Genomic DNA, 15,189 nt, shown 5'->3' on the forward strand with positions numbered 1-15,189 from the left:
CTGCCCAGCCTCACTCACACATGTATGTACACACTCACTCATTACAGTATGCATATTCACATCTCAGGACACCTCAACCCCTTTACATCACACACACACACACACACACACACACACGGGAGAACATGGTAATCAATCACCACCGGCTGTTGAGTCTAACCTTTGCCGTCTCTCCCCTGAGGAGTCAGGATGTACTTTAGTGTAAACACACAACAGAATCAACTCTATTCTAGAGTTTCAGCTCAGTGGTCATATTTAGATATGCATGGCCAAAAGTATGTGGACAGCTCTGTCTGAATAACTTTGTCTGAGTCTTTGTGCTTTTCAACATGATAATAGTCCAGTTTATATCCAAATTTAGTCTCCAGAAAAAGATCAGTATATATTACAGTACAGTGGGTTTCCATTCACTGCTGTTAATGATTATGAGTTGAGCACCATTACATCATAAACAGTCTCTGGCACTAATTCTTAGTCATTATGAATTATAGCAGATGAAGATGATACGATGAGAACAAAAGTCACACCGCACTGGAACAAAAACAACATGATAGTAATGGAGACTTCTGTTTTTAATGTCTCCTCCTCACACAGATGATCGTCACCGTGTCATGATTTGATCAATAAAAAGTCTTTCCCAGTTTTGTTGTGGATGAACTTGACTGCACATAACCTCGTCCTTCACTTTAAAAACCTCTCCTTCCTTTCTGAACCCTCGGGTGTTGCTCCACCTGTCCTCTCCCTCTGGCTTCACATCTCTTCTGTTGTCACTTCACTCTCCTCTCTCTTCATTGTCTTGTTTTCCTTTCACTTTCACCCTCGCTGTGCTTGTTTGTCCTTGTCATTGATGCGTCACACTCTCCTCCTCCTCCTCCTCCTCTCTGCCACCTCAGCACAATCCAGCCTCATTACTCTCCACACTGAAGACACATGAGCGTACGAGTGCGAGAGAGAGAGAGAGAGACCACATATTTAATGTACGAGGGGGAAAAGACTGAAGACAGAATCCATTAGAGGAGCAGAAAGAAGCAGAAATCCTGCATCACAGTTTCTGCAGGACAGAGCTGATTAATGAGAGCTCCAACTGTCTGCTCATGTAAACAAAGATGGCAGCTGCAGCACAGAATCTCAAGTATATTTATATAGAGTATAAGCACGCTGTAATAAGTAATTATCTTAATGCAATCTGGATTAATAGCAGAGCAATGGAAACACTTCATAACCATCATTAATTAATGTATAGTTAATTAACTGTAGGTGACAGTAATTCTACTTTTAACAACTGTTAATTGTAAAGTTGTAATCCTCTTGGCCCAAAATGCCAGAATAATGAGACGCATATTACCCTGAAAGGAATTCTACAATGTTTTGGAAAATGTACTCAGATTGAAAGTTACCTTAAATTAGTATCAGTAACAGTAAACTGCACATTAAGTTCAGATTCAGCTGGACAGATCTGATCAGACTGCCATTTGTAGGAAGATTCAAACTGAGAAACTCAAACAGTTGCAGGCAGATAAATTCATTTATGAATGTTTAAGCTGTTGTAGCGAATAGTACAGACATTAATATACATCCACATATAGTTCAGTGTACTCTCCAGTACACAGAGTAAATAAAAATTGGACCAAAATGCAGATGATGGTTTGAAAATCTGGTTCAAGGGCTGGGCGATATATTGATTATATCGTTAACTTGATATTAGACTTTACATCATCTTAGATAAAACTGTATCATGATAAGTGTTGCCTGTTCCTAGTAATCTTAAAGTGATTTCATTTTCTGACCTAACCGGACTGTTCTACTTGTTCTAATACTTTTCTTTATACACTCAGTCGTTATTTCCACATTACTGATGATTATTGATCAGAATATGTTTTGTGAAGATAACAATCGAGGTATTCGGTCAAAAGTACTGTGATATTTGACTCTGTCAATTCCATAGTTTTTATTAAGTTATTTTGAGAATTCGGGCGGCTGTAGCTCAGCGGGTAGAGCAGGTCGACTAGGGATTGGAAGGTCACTGGTTCAAATCCCAGCTCCGGGCAGGGCTGAGCTGCATGTTGAAGTGTCCTTGAGCGAGATACTGAACCCCACATTGCTCACTAGTGAGGCCCTGCGATGAGCTGGCGACTTATCCAGGGAGTACCCTGCCCTCGCCCTGAGACAAGGCTGGGATTGGCTCCAGCAGCAACACCCCGCAACCCCATGGAAAGGGATAAGAGTTTCGGACAATGACATGACATTTTGAGATTTCAAAATATCAAGATACATACTGAGTCTTGCTTTCAAGTCTAAAAATATTGTGATATCATTTTAAGGCCAAATCGGCCAGCTCTCGGGTCAAGTGAGATGAAGAAGAAGATCAAGAGAGAAATCAATAAAATCATCTCATCATATTGGTTTGACACAATGGGTGAGGGCAGTGTGTGTGTGTGTGTGTGTGTGTGTGTGTGTGCTGAAGGATTTAAGGAGGATTACTGCCACTGACAGACTGTCCACTTCACTGTCCAGATAGAGACGTCAGGAGCTGGAGGGCTGAGACGATGGAGAGAGGACGGGTGAGGTCGGGTTGTGAATGATGATCACTGGATATAAGTTTCAACTAAACTGTGAATTTGAGTCACCAAACACAATAAATTTCACCTCTTATAACTAAAAAAGATGGAGAAGGGACAAAGGGATTTGCAGATGAAAGAAGGAAGAAGATGAGAAGAGATGAAAGAGGACACAGAGATATTTTACCCGTTTTATAAAAGGTGTTTGTGCTCCAGTTTGGCCCGATTCAAGACTTCTGACTCCGTCCACTGACACTGAATCCACTGCAGGGCTGTTTGGGCCTGAGCACCGATTCACACACCTCCTCACCTCCACCGCAAAACTCATTCCCTATTAGCCTGCAGATGAAAGAGGAGCTTAGGAAGCAGGCAATCAGTAATTACCACCTTTAATTAGAGAAAGAAAAAAAAAGTAGGTGGGATCTAATTTCACAGCCAGACGGATTTAAGCTCATTTCTGCCCCAGACTCAGGCAAACAACAGTAAATTATATAAGTGACTTACAGAAGGCTTGGAAGCTTCCAGGAGTATTAGGAAATCATGTTATAGAATTAAAAACCTCAGTTATTATTTAACAGCGGTCATTCGGTCCAGATGATGAAGTTCCACTTTGATAAGATGTCACACTCAGATCTCAAAAGTCAACAAATCTGTGAGAAGACTGAGACTGAAATCCTCCCACGGTCGTGAACAGATCCATTCTTGACTTGTCAGTACAAATGCAGCTTATTTCTTATTTCAAATAAAATCTGACAAGCTGCAAATTAGAGACATTACTGAAGTCATGACAGCTGAACCGCAACAGTAAGGCTGCGTGACATAAAACCAAAACAACAAGCTGCAAGACGCTGTAAAGATCCATAGGATTATTACATCAAGTGACCCCTTTCATGAACAAGTAGTCATGTGGGCAATTATTAATGTTAGAGTATTAATTATAGCTGCCTCAAGAAACACAGATATTCTCTTTAGTGTGGTAACAATCAGTGCCCTTTAAAATGCAGAGGATCCATCTGGACCATTTAATTATGAAACAAGGAATTTGTGCAAAATAAAATGCCCATTTCAAATAAATATTGCAACATGTAACATGAGGCATTTTAATCTAACTGACTGTTTTTAAGGGGAACATTTTATATTTAGGATTGAAACTATACCTTACCCATGCTACAACAGGTAAAGTTAAAAAAAAAAAAGAAGCAAACCAGATTTTCAGTTTTTGTACAGTTTTATTCTTCATTTTTCAGAGTTGTTTCAAAAAATCTGAATGACTTATAAACAGATAAATTATGGCTCTGATACACTGGGGAGTGAAGACTTCATCGACCGCCTCATCCTGGACTGAACCAAGTCCCCATTTAGACCTCGGACTGCACCAAGTCTGAACCCCCCTTGAAGCTGCTCAGAGGACCGTATCCTGGCTGCTGATGGTCACTTACAGTAACATGATTATCATTTTATTTTTTTCAACCAAAGTAGCTCAGTGTGGGAGTTCAGACGAGGACACACGAACACACCGTGGCAACAGTTTCAGGCAGCTGCAGCCGCTGTGAACAGCTGTGAGCTTCAGTGCCGCTCGCACTGATTAGTTCAAATCTGTCATTTCAATGTTCAGTGTGTTCTGCAGTGTTGCAACGATTACTTGATTACAAAAAAATAATCAATCAATAGTTTATTTTTCAGAGCAGACATGTTAATCGTTCTGCTTCGATTCATGTCATTGTAAACTGAATATCTTTGAGTTTGGAGTGTCAGTTGCACAAACAAAGATGAATCAGTTAACAAAGAAAGTAACCAGCAGCTTTATCAATAAGGACAATAATCGTTAGCTGAAGCCCCAAAAAATATTCACTGTTGCCTAAAATTGTTGCCATCAGACTGGTACTAAAGGAGTCTTGCACCTTTGAAACAGTTTAAGGCCAGAGGTACATTAACACTATGTTAAAAAAAACAAACAATAAAAACAGCTAAATAAAAACAGCTAAAAGTAGAAATCAAGTTGACTGTTTTGAATTGATGTTTTGGAAATGTTTGGTTGATATATTTACATTGCAGGTTTTTTCATTTTAAGTTGAAATGCAGAGCGAGCAACCGTGGCTGTTGATGGAAACTTTGGCTCTTACTGGGTTACAGGAGTTTTGTTATCGACAAGAAAAAGATCCAAAACAAACACTCAAAATCTTTGTATCCAAATCAAAAAAAGGTGATCAATTATATAAAAAAAAAAAACAGTGAGTCCATTAACAAAGGCTGAAACATTGTTGTCGTGGTTTTTTTCCCTCTCTTTTCATGTAAAATATACACCTTATGTTCAGAGGGTTCCCGGGGCGCCAACAGTCCACCAGGCAGGAAAACAACAACATTGTACCATCGCAGCATTTATTTGTCTCATTCTTCTGAAAACAGGACTAAAGATACGGTCCTTCCTATCGTACACAAGCATCCTTCATGTATCGTCACTTTTGTGTTTCAGCATTATCACAACTCACTTATTATTTTTTTTCTCCACGTTAAACGTACCGTATAAAAAAGGTTGACATGCACATCCTCTCCCTCACAGTCTCAGCGTCGAGCCCGCAGACGGTGAAGTCCCAGAGCCGCAGATGGATTCTGGGTAAAGCAGCCCATTTTTTTTCTTTTCATGTTTTAGCAAACCATAGATAAGTAAGTTTATAGTTTTGTAGGTACCTTATCAACATCTCCACAAGTTCCATATTAATATGAGCTGACTGCTAGGTGATTATCAGCACTTATTCTGCCAATTAAGTTGGAAAAACAATCTCTTTTTTCTTGGTTCACAGGTCGTCCTGGAAAGACATCGCAGAGCCAAAATGGCTGAAAATCTCTCAGACACGGTCCATCTACGGCTCTGGGCTCGTTTTATCTTATCATAATTAATATTAATAATCTCTAACTCACAGCTCACACTGCAGACACGACAACGCAATAAACCTCACCTGCTCCGAGTCAAAAACTACAGAAGGTAACGCTACAATCAACTTAACCCATATCCCGACACCCCCCCTGGGAACAAAACACACACACTCAAACACACAAACACACACACATTCAAACACAACAACAAGTTGATTCAAAAGAAAAAAAAAACAGTGATAAACTAAAAAAATCAACAAATGCACTTTTTGATAGAGGATGATGAAATCCAGTCAGACTGAAACACACAGACGCGTGACAGGAAGCTAGGACACACACACACACACACACACACACACACACACACACACACACACACACACACACACACACACACACACACACACACACACACAGACAGTCTGCAGCAGAGGGTGGTCCGGAGCTTTTACAGAAAAAAGGTAGAAAACAAACAAAAGTTGATTTTTTAAAAAAACAAACTCCCATGAGTCTTTGGGCTCCGTGGTAACACTCTCTTCAGCTCAAGTTAGTGATGACATCACTTGATTACAGATCGACAGATGATGTCATACAGTCAGCCCCTGATCTTCCTGTCTGAGTCCAGTGGAGTGTTGAAAAAGAAGTTACAGGAAGAAAACTGCCTCTTTCTCCCTGTGAGGGTGAGGCTGGGGAGGGGTGTCAAGCATGGGGTCAAAGGTCACAGGGTGAAGGGGCAGGCAGGGGAGAATACAAAAACAAAGAAGAAAAGAAAAAGAAGGAGGGGAGAGAAAAAACATAGGCCCTTCAATGGGTTTTATAACCCAGCCAGCAGCCACCACTGCCCTCCCATCTACTGGAAATATAGAAAAAAATAGAGAAGAAAGAAAAGAGAGAGGATGGAGGGATGGAAGAGAGAGAGCGAGCGAGAGGGAGAGACAGATTGACAGATAAAATAATGAGTGCAAAGCTAGCGGTTGTTCTTGGCAGCCTCCTTGGCAGCCACAATGAGAGGAGTCAGACTGGAGAGAGGCTTCGCCATCTTCAGGAACTGATGCTGAGAGAGGAGAAGGAAGAGAGGAAGAGAGAAGAGGGGAGTGGAAGAGAGAGGAGAGAGACGAGGAGGGGAGGGAGAGGTCCAGGGAGGAGAAGAGAGGATGGGGAAGGAAAATGAGGAAGAGGAGAAACAGGGAGGAGGAGGTAGTGTGGTGGAAGGAGTAAAGGAAGGATTGAGGAGGAGGGAAGAAAGAAAAAATGTTTAGTTTACTTTGCAAAAAGGACAGACAAAATATAGACGCTAAAACAAACACTTGTATTCATGATGTTTAATCATGGAGTCCTACAACACTTGACATGTGATACTGACACACAATCACTCTCCATGTTTGTGTACACATTAATGGACGTGTACAGTATTCCAGCGTATATATTCATTATCATTATTCATATTCTGTTGTGTAATAAACTTGTGTAAGCCTCACTGCAGAGGACTCTCTCACCACGGAGACACACTCACACAAAGCTGCCTTTAAAGTCGATTACGTCTTAAACAAGTCTGCTTCACCTTGGAGATCTGAGTCATCGTACAGTTACACAACTCATGTTGCTGCTCAGTTACACCTCCACCTCCACCTCCACGTCTCTACACCCACACCACTGCCTGTCTGCCTGTCTGTGCATCTGTCTGTCTGTGAGAAGACAGCTGAACTTCAAAGAAACACCTAGCAGGGATTTCCCAGACCACCTCTAAAGGCCGTTCGAGACAGACTGTTTATTGTTTGTCGAGTGTGAATGGATTTTCCTATCATCTCTGTCGTCACTGACCAAAAACAATAAGAAGAAGACATCAGATAAATTATAAAGATGAGAGACACATGATGTCATGGATGAAAAATATGTCTCTTTATCTAATGTTGAAATGCAACTCAGTACAGCTCTAAAGCAGACATGTGAGGACCCTGTACTTGTATTTTCAGTGTATTGTGTGTGCACAGTGCACTGTACCTGCAGCAGCTCTTTAGCTGAGCCTCTCTTCTCCACGTCCATCTCCAGACATCTGTTCAGGAAGTCTCTGAACGTTGTCGTCAGTTTCTCCGGGTTCTGCAGCTCCGGCGTCCCGTTAGTTGCTATGAGATACAGCGCCTGGGCAACACACATGAGCAACAAGTTTGTCAACATCATATGAGGCCCATGTACAGAAAATACTCAAACACATTCCCATAACCACTGTGTGTAGTGGAGTTACTTTGGTGCCATCCAGTGGTGGTGTTAAGAACAACACTGAGGCAGCCTTTCAGTGTTCAGGACTAAAGGTAAGGTGGATATTTACAGAGAAATACTTCTATTATAATATGCACCAGTCCTAAAGTCCACTGCTCTCAAATATCTTATAGAAATGCTGTGCTCATCAGGTCTCTTTAGCCTTCAGGGAACACACTCGCAGAGCCTCACCCTGAGAGGGTTTTCATTCAGGTACGGCGGCTCCCCCTCCACCATCTCGATGGCCATGATGCCCAGGGACCAGATGTCCACTTTGGGGCCGTAGGCTTTACGGGTCACGACCTCTGGAGCCATCCAGTACGGAGTCCCGACCATGGTGCTGCGTTTACTCTGCTCTGGAGTGATCTGAGCGCAGAACCCAAAGTCAGCTGGGAGGAGGAGAGAGGACAGAGTGAGCCTGTGATCACAATGTTCAGATGAACACATTGATATTGGTTGAATCCTTGACATGATGTTTCACAATTCTACTCTAACAAAATAAAGACTCATGTAAACTGTAGAAAAGCTCCAGTAAATGATATCAAATATAACATTCAATCATCTACTGACAGTCAAAGATACATTTTAAACACGTGTTGCATTACCCTCCATTGAACAACACTGAAAAAAACATAATTGCTGATGCATGATGGAAACATTTGGTGTCTAACATCACAGTGGTTGAATAAACTGAACTTCAATCCAGGTTCCAACAGTGTCAGAGCTCCCTCTGCTGGTCCAACAGCTACAGAGCAGGTAACCATACTATGGAATTACTTTATTAATTACTGTCAATATCTAAAAAAAAAAATAAGCAGTCTTGAAAAAGGTAGCTACAAAAAGTAACTAACGACTTTCATACTTTACTTCTGGCGATTGTGTTTCCATTCATAAATCTCAAAAGTGATGTTCATCCGAGAAGATTATCTTGCTGAACAACACGTGTAATATCACAAACAGGATTTTTGTCAAGGGAACCAGGGTGTTGCTAACTTCTAGGTTAGCCTACAATAATACGTCATCCCTGCAGCACTCTACCACACAATGTCAACTGATGTGGACTGACTGAGTTTGACGGAGCCGTCCATGCCCAGCAGGATGTTGTCGCTCTTGATGTCTCGATGGATGACCTGGTTCGAGTGGAGGAACTCCAACGCCTGGAGACACTGGAGAGAGATAGAGATGACAAATTAATGACAGAGAGACAGTAAGACAGAGAGAGAGAGAGAGAGAGAGAGAGAGAACATGCAACGTGCAAACTTAGACATGGACGTCTTCACACAATGATTGGAAAAATGGGTGTAATGTGACAAAGCTCTGAGACCTGATATATCATTCTGAAAATGTTCATATTTTGTCACTTATTGTCACTGAATGAAGCCAAATTTTATTATCATTAGTTTTTACCTTTACCTCTTCCTCTCTGGACGTTATGTTATGTCTATTGTTTCATAGATATCCTTTGACAATGAAAAGAAACAGACTGTGGCTCAATCTAAATGAACATGAGGCTAGAGAGACTATATATTTGGAGCAGGATACTCTCTTAAATCTTTTTTTATTCTTCACTCTGTAAACACATTGGTCCCAATGTGGTCGTCAGCAGAGCTGTTTCAGCTCTCCAAACATGATATCAAAATGGGCCCTCAACAGCACCAGCTCCTCTCAAACACCACTGGCTTCTTTAAAGCCAACAAAGTTAGTGTCTGTTTTTCTGGGACATCCCAAACTCTGAATAATCCATGAACTTTAAGAGATTATCCAGGTCCAGAGAGAGCCAGAGAGGCTGAGATGCTGTCGGAGTGAATGTTTCATGTCTCTTACCTCTCTGCACACAGCAGCTATCTGAGCTTCATCCATGCAGGTTTCTGTGACGACGTCAGTCAATGAACCTCCAGCCAGATACTCCATCACCACCCACAGCTCATCGCCCACCAGGTAACTATGGAAACAAGACATCAACATATGCAGGTGTTTATGTTAATGACACGATTAGTATTTGAAACTCATTTTGTCAGACGTTAGAAGAGAGAAAATGTTTGGGAATCAGAGGGGACTGTCTACATTTGACTTAAATATAACATTTTTATAATATTCAAACACAAAATTCCATTTTTCAACAGCTACTCTGAAGTTTAAGAGAGAGAAAGAGAGAGAAGGAGATGCCAAATGCTGTGTGTCCGGTCAGAACCGGCCAGTTCTGGAGGACTGATTTGGTGCAGAGTCAAAACTTGTGGAAGAATTAACACCTGGAGTCACATCAGTTTCTGCTCTGATCCGAAGTCATTTACTGACAGGAGCTCAGAGATTACTTTTTAACTTTCAGGATTAAAAAGTGAATTCATCTGCAGCAGTGATCTGGAGGTGACCTCCACTGTCGGGTGTTTCTGTTCTGTAATGTTGACTGCTGACTGGAGCTGGAGGGGAAATACTTTACTTCATGAACATAACGTTACAGAGAGGAGAGGCGAAGAAGAAGAGAGAGAACCAGAGTGCTGAGCTGAGTCAGAGATCACCTGAATTTAAAACACACAGAAACACACACACACACACACTCGGTTTGCACCATCGCTCGCTCGTTTGGCTAATGTACAGTAAAATAATCTGGCTGTTTGGGGCAAATAGACAAAAATGATCCTGTGGTCAAACTCCCTTTGCTGGTGGTGAACACACCATTAAACAACCACTGCTGCTGATGAAAATGTATCTGAAGTGACTCAAACGTCTACAGACAAGGTAATGGCGACAGAATGAAACTCGTGTTACCTTGAGCCTGATATTGCTATTTATAAATCTGTAATATGAGCCAAGTTTATTATTATGATAATTAATTGCAGCAGAGGTGTGATTGGTAATATATACTGATGGAGAAAACACTGTTACTATTCAGTTTTAGTGCTTCATGGACCACAATTATTCTCCATTTAACTTAGAGTAACTGATGATTTTGACAACATTTAAAAGAATGGAAAGAGACAAAATGCGCTCTTTTGTTAATCCTCTAAAATACACACACACACACTCACAGTAAATCAGAGACAGTGAAAATGTTGTTTCCATGGGGATGACAACTTTACAGTCCTGCATTGTGCTCCTCGATGTCTTTGACGACAAACACGTAACTAAGGAAACCAGACGCCCGCCCCCCCCACATGTCCAGTGGGTTGGCATGACAACAGCCACACTGAACTTGATGGCCTCTCACTGTGGTGGAGCCGTCATGTGTTTCCAGGGAAAGTTTGGGAACTTCACATTTTGGCTCGTGCCACAGCAGATTTCTGCTGCAGTCATTATTTATTTCAGTCAGCGCAGCAACTTTAACAGAAGGATCCTCATCCGAGTGTGAACCTGCCAAAACTAAATATGATCCACAAACTTTTACAGCAGCATCGTTTTTTACCACTGACAGATCTGTTCAAATTTGTTCCCCACTGTGTATCCTGAGTACTAACGAATACAAGGAGTAGTCACGTGTCAAGCAATCACTGTAGACATAGTGAGCAGGTTCACTCATGAAATATGATGTCATCCATAGCAACAGGGTCAAACCCACCTCCTGAACAGAAATGCAAACATGACATTCCATTGAAAATGGAATGGTGCATATGTGTGTATGTGTGTGTGTGTGTGTGTGTGTGTGTGTGTGTGTGTGTGTGTGTGTGTGTGTCTAACCTGTCCAGGTAGTTGACTATGTTCGGGTTCTTATTTTCCCTCATCACCAGAATCTCATTGATAATCAGCTCCTTCTTCGGCTGCTGCTGCAGGTTCATCTGTTTAATGGCGACCTGAGACAAAATACAAATATTTGACTTTTCACAGCAGCAGAACTCAGATTCAAGCTAATGAATCACACAGAATTTAAAGAGAGAGACTGGAGGAAACGGGGAGATGTACAATAAAAGGACAGAGGTTTATCAGAAGAAAAAGATAATGTGACAGAGAATAAACTCAGACAAGAGGATGAAAAAGAAAAGGGTGAGAAACTGAAGACTGATGACAGACAGGCAGACAAAGAAGTGGTGTGGAGGGGAAATATCTAAATCCAAAGGCGGTAAAAGGTTGTTAGGCAGCGCCGCCTGACAGACATTCAAAACTGAGCCCATGGACTAATCCTCAGAGAGTGAAACTGAGGAGGATTAGCATGACAGGCGAGCTGAGCTCCTTTACAATTAACCTTGAAGTCAAAGCTACTGAAGACAGGCGTAAATCCAGTTACTTCTCTCAGTATGGAAACTCACTGTTCTCCTCCATCAAGTCTCTGTGCCTCTCGTCTTTACTTCCTTTCACCTGAATAACGACTGACACCTGGATGAACCCACCTTCCTCTAACTCGAGCATCTTTCCTAACCTCTCCTCACTAAATGCATCCGTATGAACTTTATTTCCCCCCAGATTTGCAATTTAAACCATTTCTTCATTCTTAACTTGGGGAAATTGATATTTAATCCACTTCTGCATCAGGATTTAACTTAATTTAACTTTAAACTTACTTTCAGCTCACAATCAAACAGGCTGAACACTTTGTACAGATCTTTATCATCCAAGTGAACTTCATGTCTCCTCTACTTCCTCTTTAACTTCAGGATGTTCAGGTCGATAAATAATTATAAACCTTTCAGAGAGTCTAACAGGTATATCTCTACAAAACTCTCTAATCGTAATCATAAAGCGTTCAGCTTCTATTTGTAACTGACTTGTTTTTCAATCTCTTTTATGTACGCAAATACACAAATAATTGAATTTTTGGTATATGTATGTATGTATGTATGAATGGATGGATGTGTTTTTGTGGATTATGTATCTGATTGGTCCTCAGGCAGTGAATGATACTGACTTTACTGATCCCCCGTAGTTATAACTATTACTCTCTAGTTTTACCAGCATGTCTCTGTAGATTAGCACTCCCTTTGTAACAAAGTGGTGAGGCTAGCTGTAAACTGAAGGTGGATGAAGAAGAGAGGAATGCATGAAGGAGAAGAGAAATCTGGAGGCTGATAAAGGAAACCTACCTCCTGTCCTGTAGCGATGTCGATAGCTGTGTACACAGTGCCAGACGCTCTGAAAACACACAGCAGAGAGCTCCAGTTAAACTTTATAAAGTATGTCATCATTTCCCTGTTGGATGGAAACTTTTGTTTCTTACTTGAGGTAACACCACAAATATTTGCACTCTTAACTGGTAGCGAAAAATTGTCACACCATCGAAGTCCCCATATGAATAACACTGTGAATGTGATGAACAAGTGAAGCTGAGCTAAGATTAATCTCAGGAGACTTGATATACACGATGGATTACTGACTCACCCCTGTCCGATCTTCTCAAAGCGTGTATATTTCTTCTTGGGGTCTCCAACACTCACAATCGTCCCTGAGTTAAAGAAATAAAGATGACAAAGCAAAAACGTATTGATTGATCAGAACAAACAGTAACATGTATGGAGAGCAAGATAAATGAAGTCCTGCCCTTTAAACCACTTCTGATTTTACAGAACCACTGAATCTGAATGGATAGAACAGTCAGCTGTCTTTCTATCCATCCAAATTCTGCTCTATGTTGATCACACTCAGGTCAATACAGCATGCTGACTGGGAGAAAGAACTTGAGAGAAGAGAAGATGGAGAGAAGGAGTGAGGGATGAATCCAAGAAAAACTAAACATGTCAGAAGAAAAGGAAATGGAGATGAAAATAAATTCATAAAAATTTATGATAACAGTCAGTTCTGGAAAGAAAAGAAAAAACTGGCAGAGAACTGGGCCAGTTAAATGACAGAGGGAAGGAAGGAAAGAGGAAAGTAAGAAGGAATGGAATGAAGTGAGTAAGAAAAGGAATCACAAAAGAAAGAAGGAGAAGAAAGAGTAAAGTGAGGAGGGACGGAATTGAGAGGGAAAAAGATAAAGAAATAATGACATGAGGAAGGAAAAAAACAAGAAGGAAAAAACTGAATAAAAACAGGAAAGAATCAGAAACAGAAAGAAACAAAAACATGATGGAAAGAATGAATCAAGGAGGAAAGAGGAGCTGCAGCAGCTCAGTCTGCAGTAATCAGAGTCCACAGGAGGAAAATGATCAGAGGACAAAACTTGGAGTCACTCTGTAACCGCAGGAGACTGATGATGGAAAGAGAGAGGACGACCAATCAGACGTGAGGATTGGACAGTGGGGGCGGGGACAGAGGATATCGGGCCTGTCAATCAGAGAGACAGACAGGCAGTATCCTGGTCTTACCAGCAGAGGGAGATCTGAGCACATCTGGACAGGCGTGGGGCATGATTTAAAAAATATACAGGCTTTTATTCACCAGTTACAAATACACATCAACACATTTCATGAAGGGAGGAGTTTATATATAACTTTTCACTTCTAAAAATACATTAACGCCCTTAAATTATGGGAATTTATACTTAATTTGAGTTAAATGTAAAGCATCTGACAGTAGATTTTGCGACTGGTCGGTCGGAGGGACAATTTAGGCAGATGTTGTTAATTATTTTCTCACTTCTTTCTAGTTAGAACTCCTTTCTTAACTACTGAAAAACTAAAGTTTTTACTTAACTCATATTAAACCTTTTGTCTTATTCATCATTAATTCAAAACTGTAAAATGAGGTCAATTATATTATGGCACCTGGTGTAAAATTCTTTTAAAGGGAAGGTTCATCTAAAAATGAATATTCAGTCATTATCTCCTCCCTGCATGCTGATGGAGTTTTGTAGTCTAAAAAACATTTCTGGAGCTTCACAGTGAAACAACAGCAGAATTTTCCTAAACAACAGCAGTAGCTGGAGACTTGCAGCTCCATGCAGCTCATATAAGCCAAGTCTCAAGAAGCCCTGAGATCTCAAACTGATTTGAAAAGATGATATTTACACCATCTGCGCGACTCCTCAAGCCTGTGCTCAGACTTCAGACGGGGTTCCCACTAACACTTTCAGCTTAGCAGCTACAGTGAAGATTTCAGCTAAAAAAAAAACCTTCAAACAACCTCTTCTGAATGTTTTGGATCTCTTAGCTTGGATTATGTGAGATAAACTGTATGAAGCAATTTTATTTGAAGTTTTAGCAACTCACCAGCTACTTCTGTTGCTCAGCAGAATGCTGCAAACCTGTTTTTCTGTCAAACTCCAGAAACGTTTTGTGGACTACGAAACTTCACCTGACTTTCCATCAGTATGGAGAGAGGAGATGGTGACTTTAATTTTGGGAAAATGTGTTACTTTAACAACTTTAGTACATGATGTAAAAATCATAGATGTTCTAATAAAATTTAGTGTCTTTCAGTGATTATCTAAATAAGCAATGTATTGCTATGAAGTTACTTGAAAGCAAAAGAGTTTGTACAACAACAGGCTCTGGCTCAGTGATGTAACTCACAGCACATGAAAATAAAATACATATAATTAACAATGTTAACAACATTAAATTGAGGTAAGAATTCTTCCACAGACGAAGCCTCTGTGTGTGAAGCTTGTTTGAATGTTAACTGCTACAGTTAGAGGAGG

The 15,189-nt window shown here is 40.8% G+C and overlaps 1 protein-coding gene across 4 annotated transcripts in view; it reads right to left on the reverse strand.

The window, feature by feature from the left end:
* Positions 1 to 15,189, reverse strand: part of pak1 (p21 protein (Cdc42/Rac)-activated kinase 1) — a 54,201-nt gene continuing 39,012 nt past the window's right edge. For 3 of the 4 annotated variants that reach the window (XM_037118535.1, XM_037118545.1, XM_037118554.1), the window contains 8 exons: positions 12,993 to 13,056; positions 12,698 to 12,746; positions 11,361 to 11,473; positions 9,513 to 9,630; positions 8,755 to 8,854; positions 7,881 to 8,077; positions 7,434 to 7,571; positions 3,768 to 6,486 (listed from right to left, as the gene is read on the reverse strand). In XM_037118535.1, the coding sequence (XP_036974430.1) occupies positions 6,400 to 6,486; positions 7,434 to 7,571; positions 7,881 to 8,077; positions 8,755 to 8,854; positions 9,513 to 9,630; positions 11,361 to 11,473; positions 12,698 to 12,746; positions 12,993 to 13,056 (866 nt within the window). In that variant the 3' untranslated portion in view covers positions 3,768 to 6,399. Of the gene's footprint in view, positions 921 to 2,745; positions 2,898 to 3,767; positions 6,487 to 7,433; positions 7,572 to 7,880; positions 8,078 to 8,754; positions 8,855 to 9,512; positions 9,631 to 11,360; positions 11,474 to 12,697; positions 12,747 to 12,992; positions 13,057 to 15,189 lie in introns of those variants that run through there. The other variant, XR_005078397.1, reaches the window with a different exon arrangement.

The sequence above is a fragment of the Acanthopagrus latus genome, chromosome 2 (assembly GCF_904848185.1).
Source record: "Acanthopagrus latus isolate v.2019 chromosome 2, fAcaLat1.1, whole genome shotgun sequence".
NCBI classification, from domain to species: Eukaryota; Metazoa; Chordata; class Actinopteri; order Spariformes; family Sparidae; genus Acanthopagrus; species Acanthopagrus latus.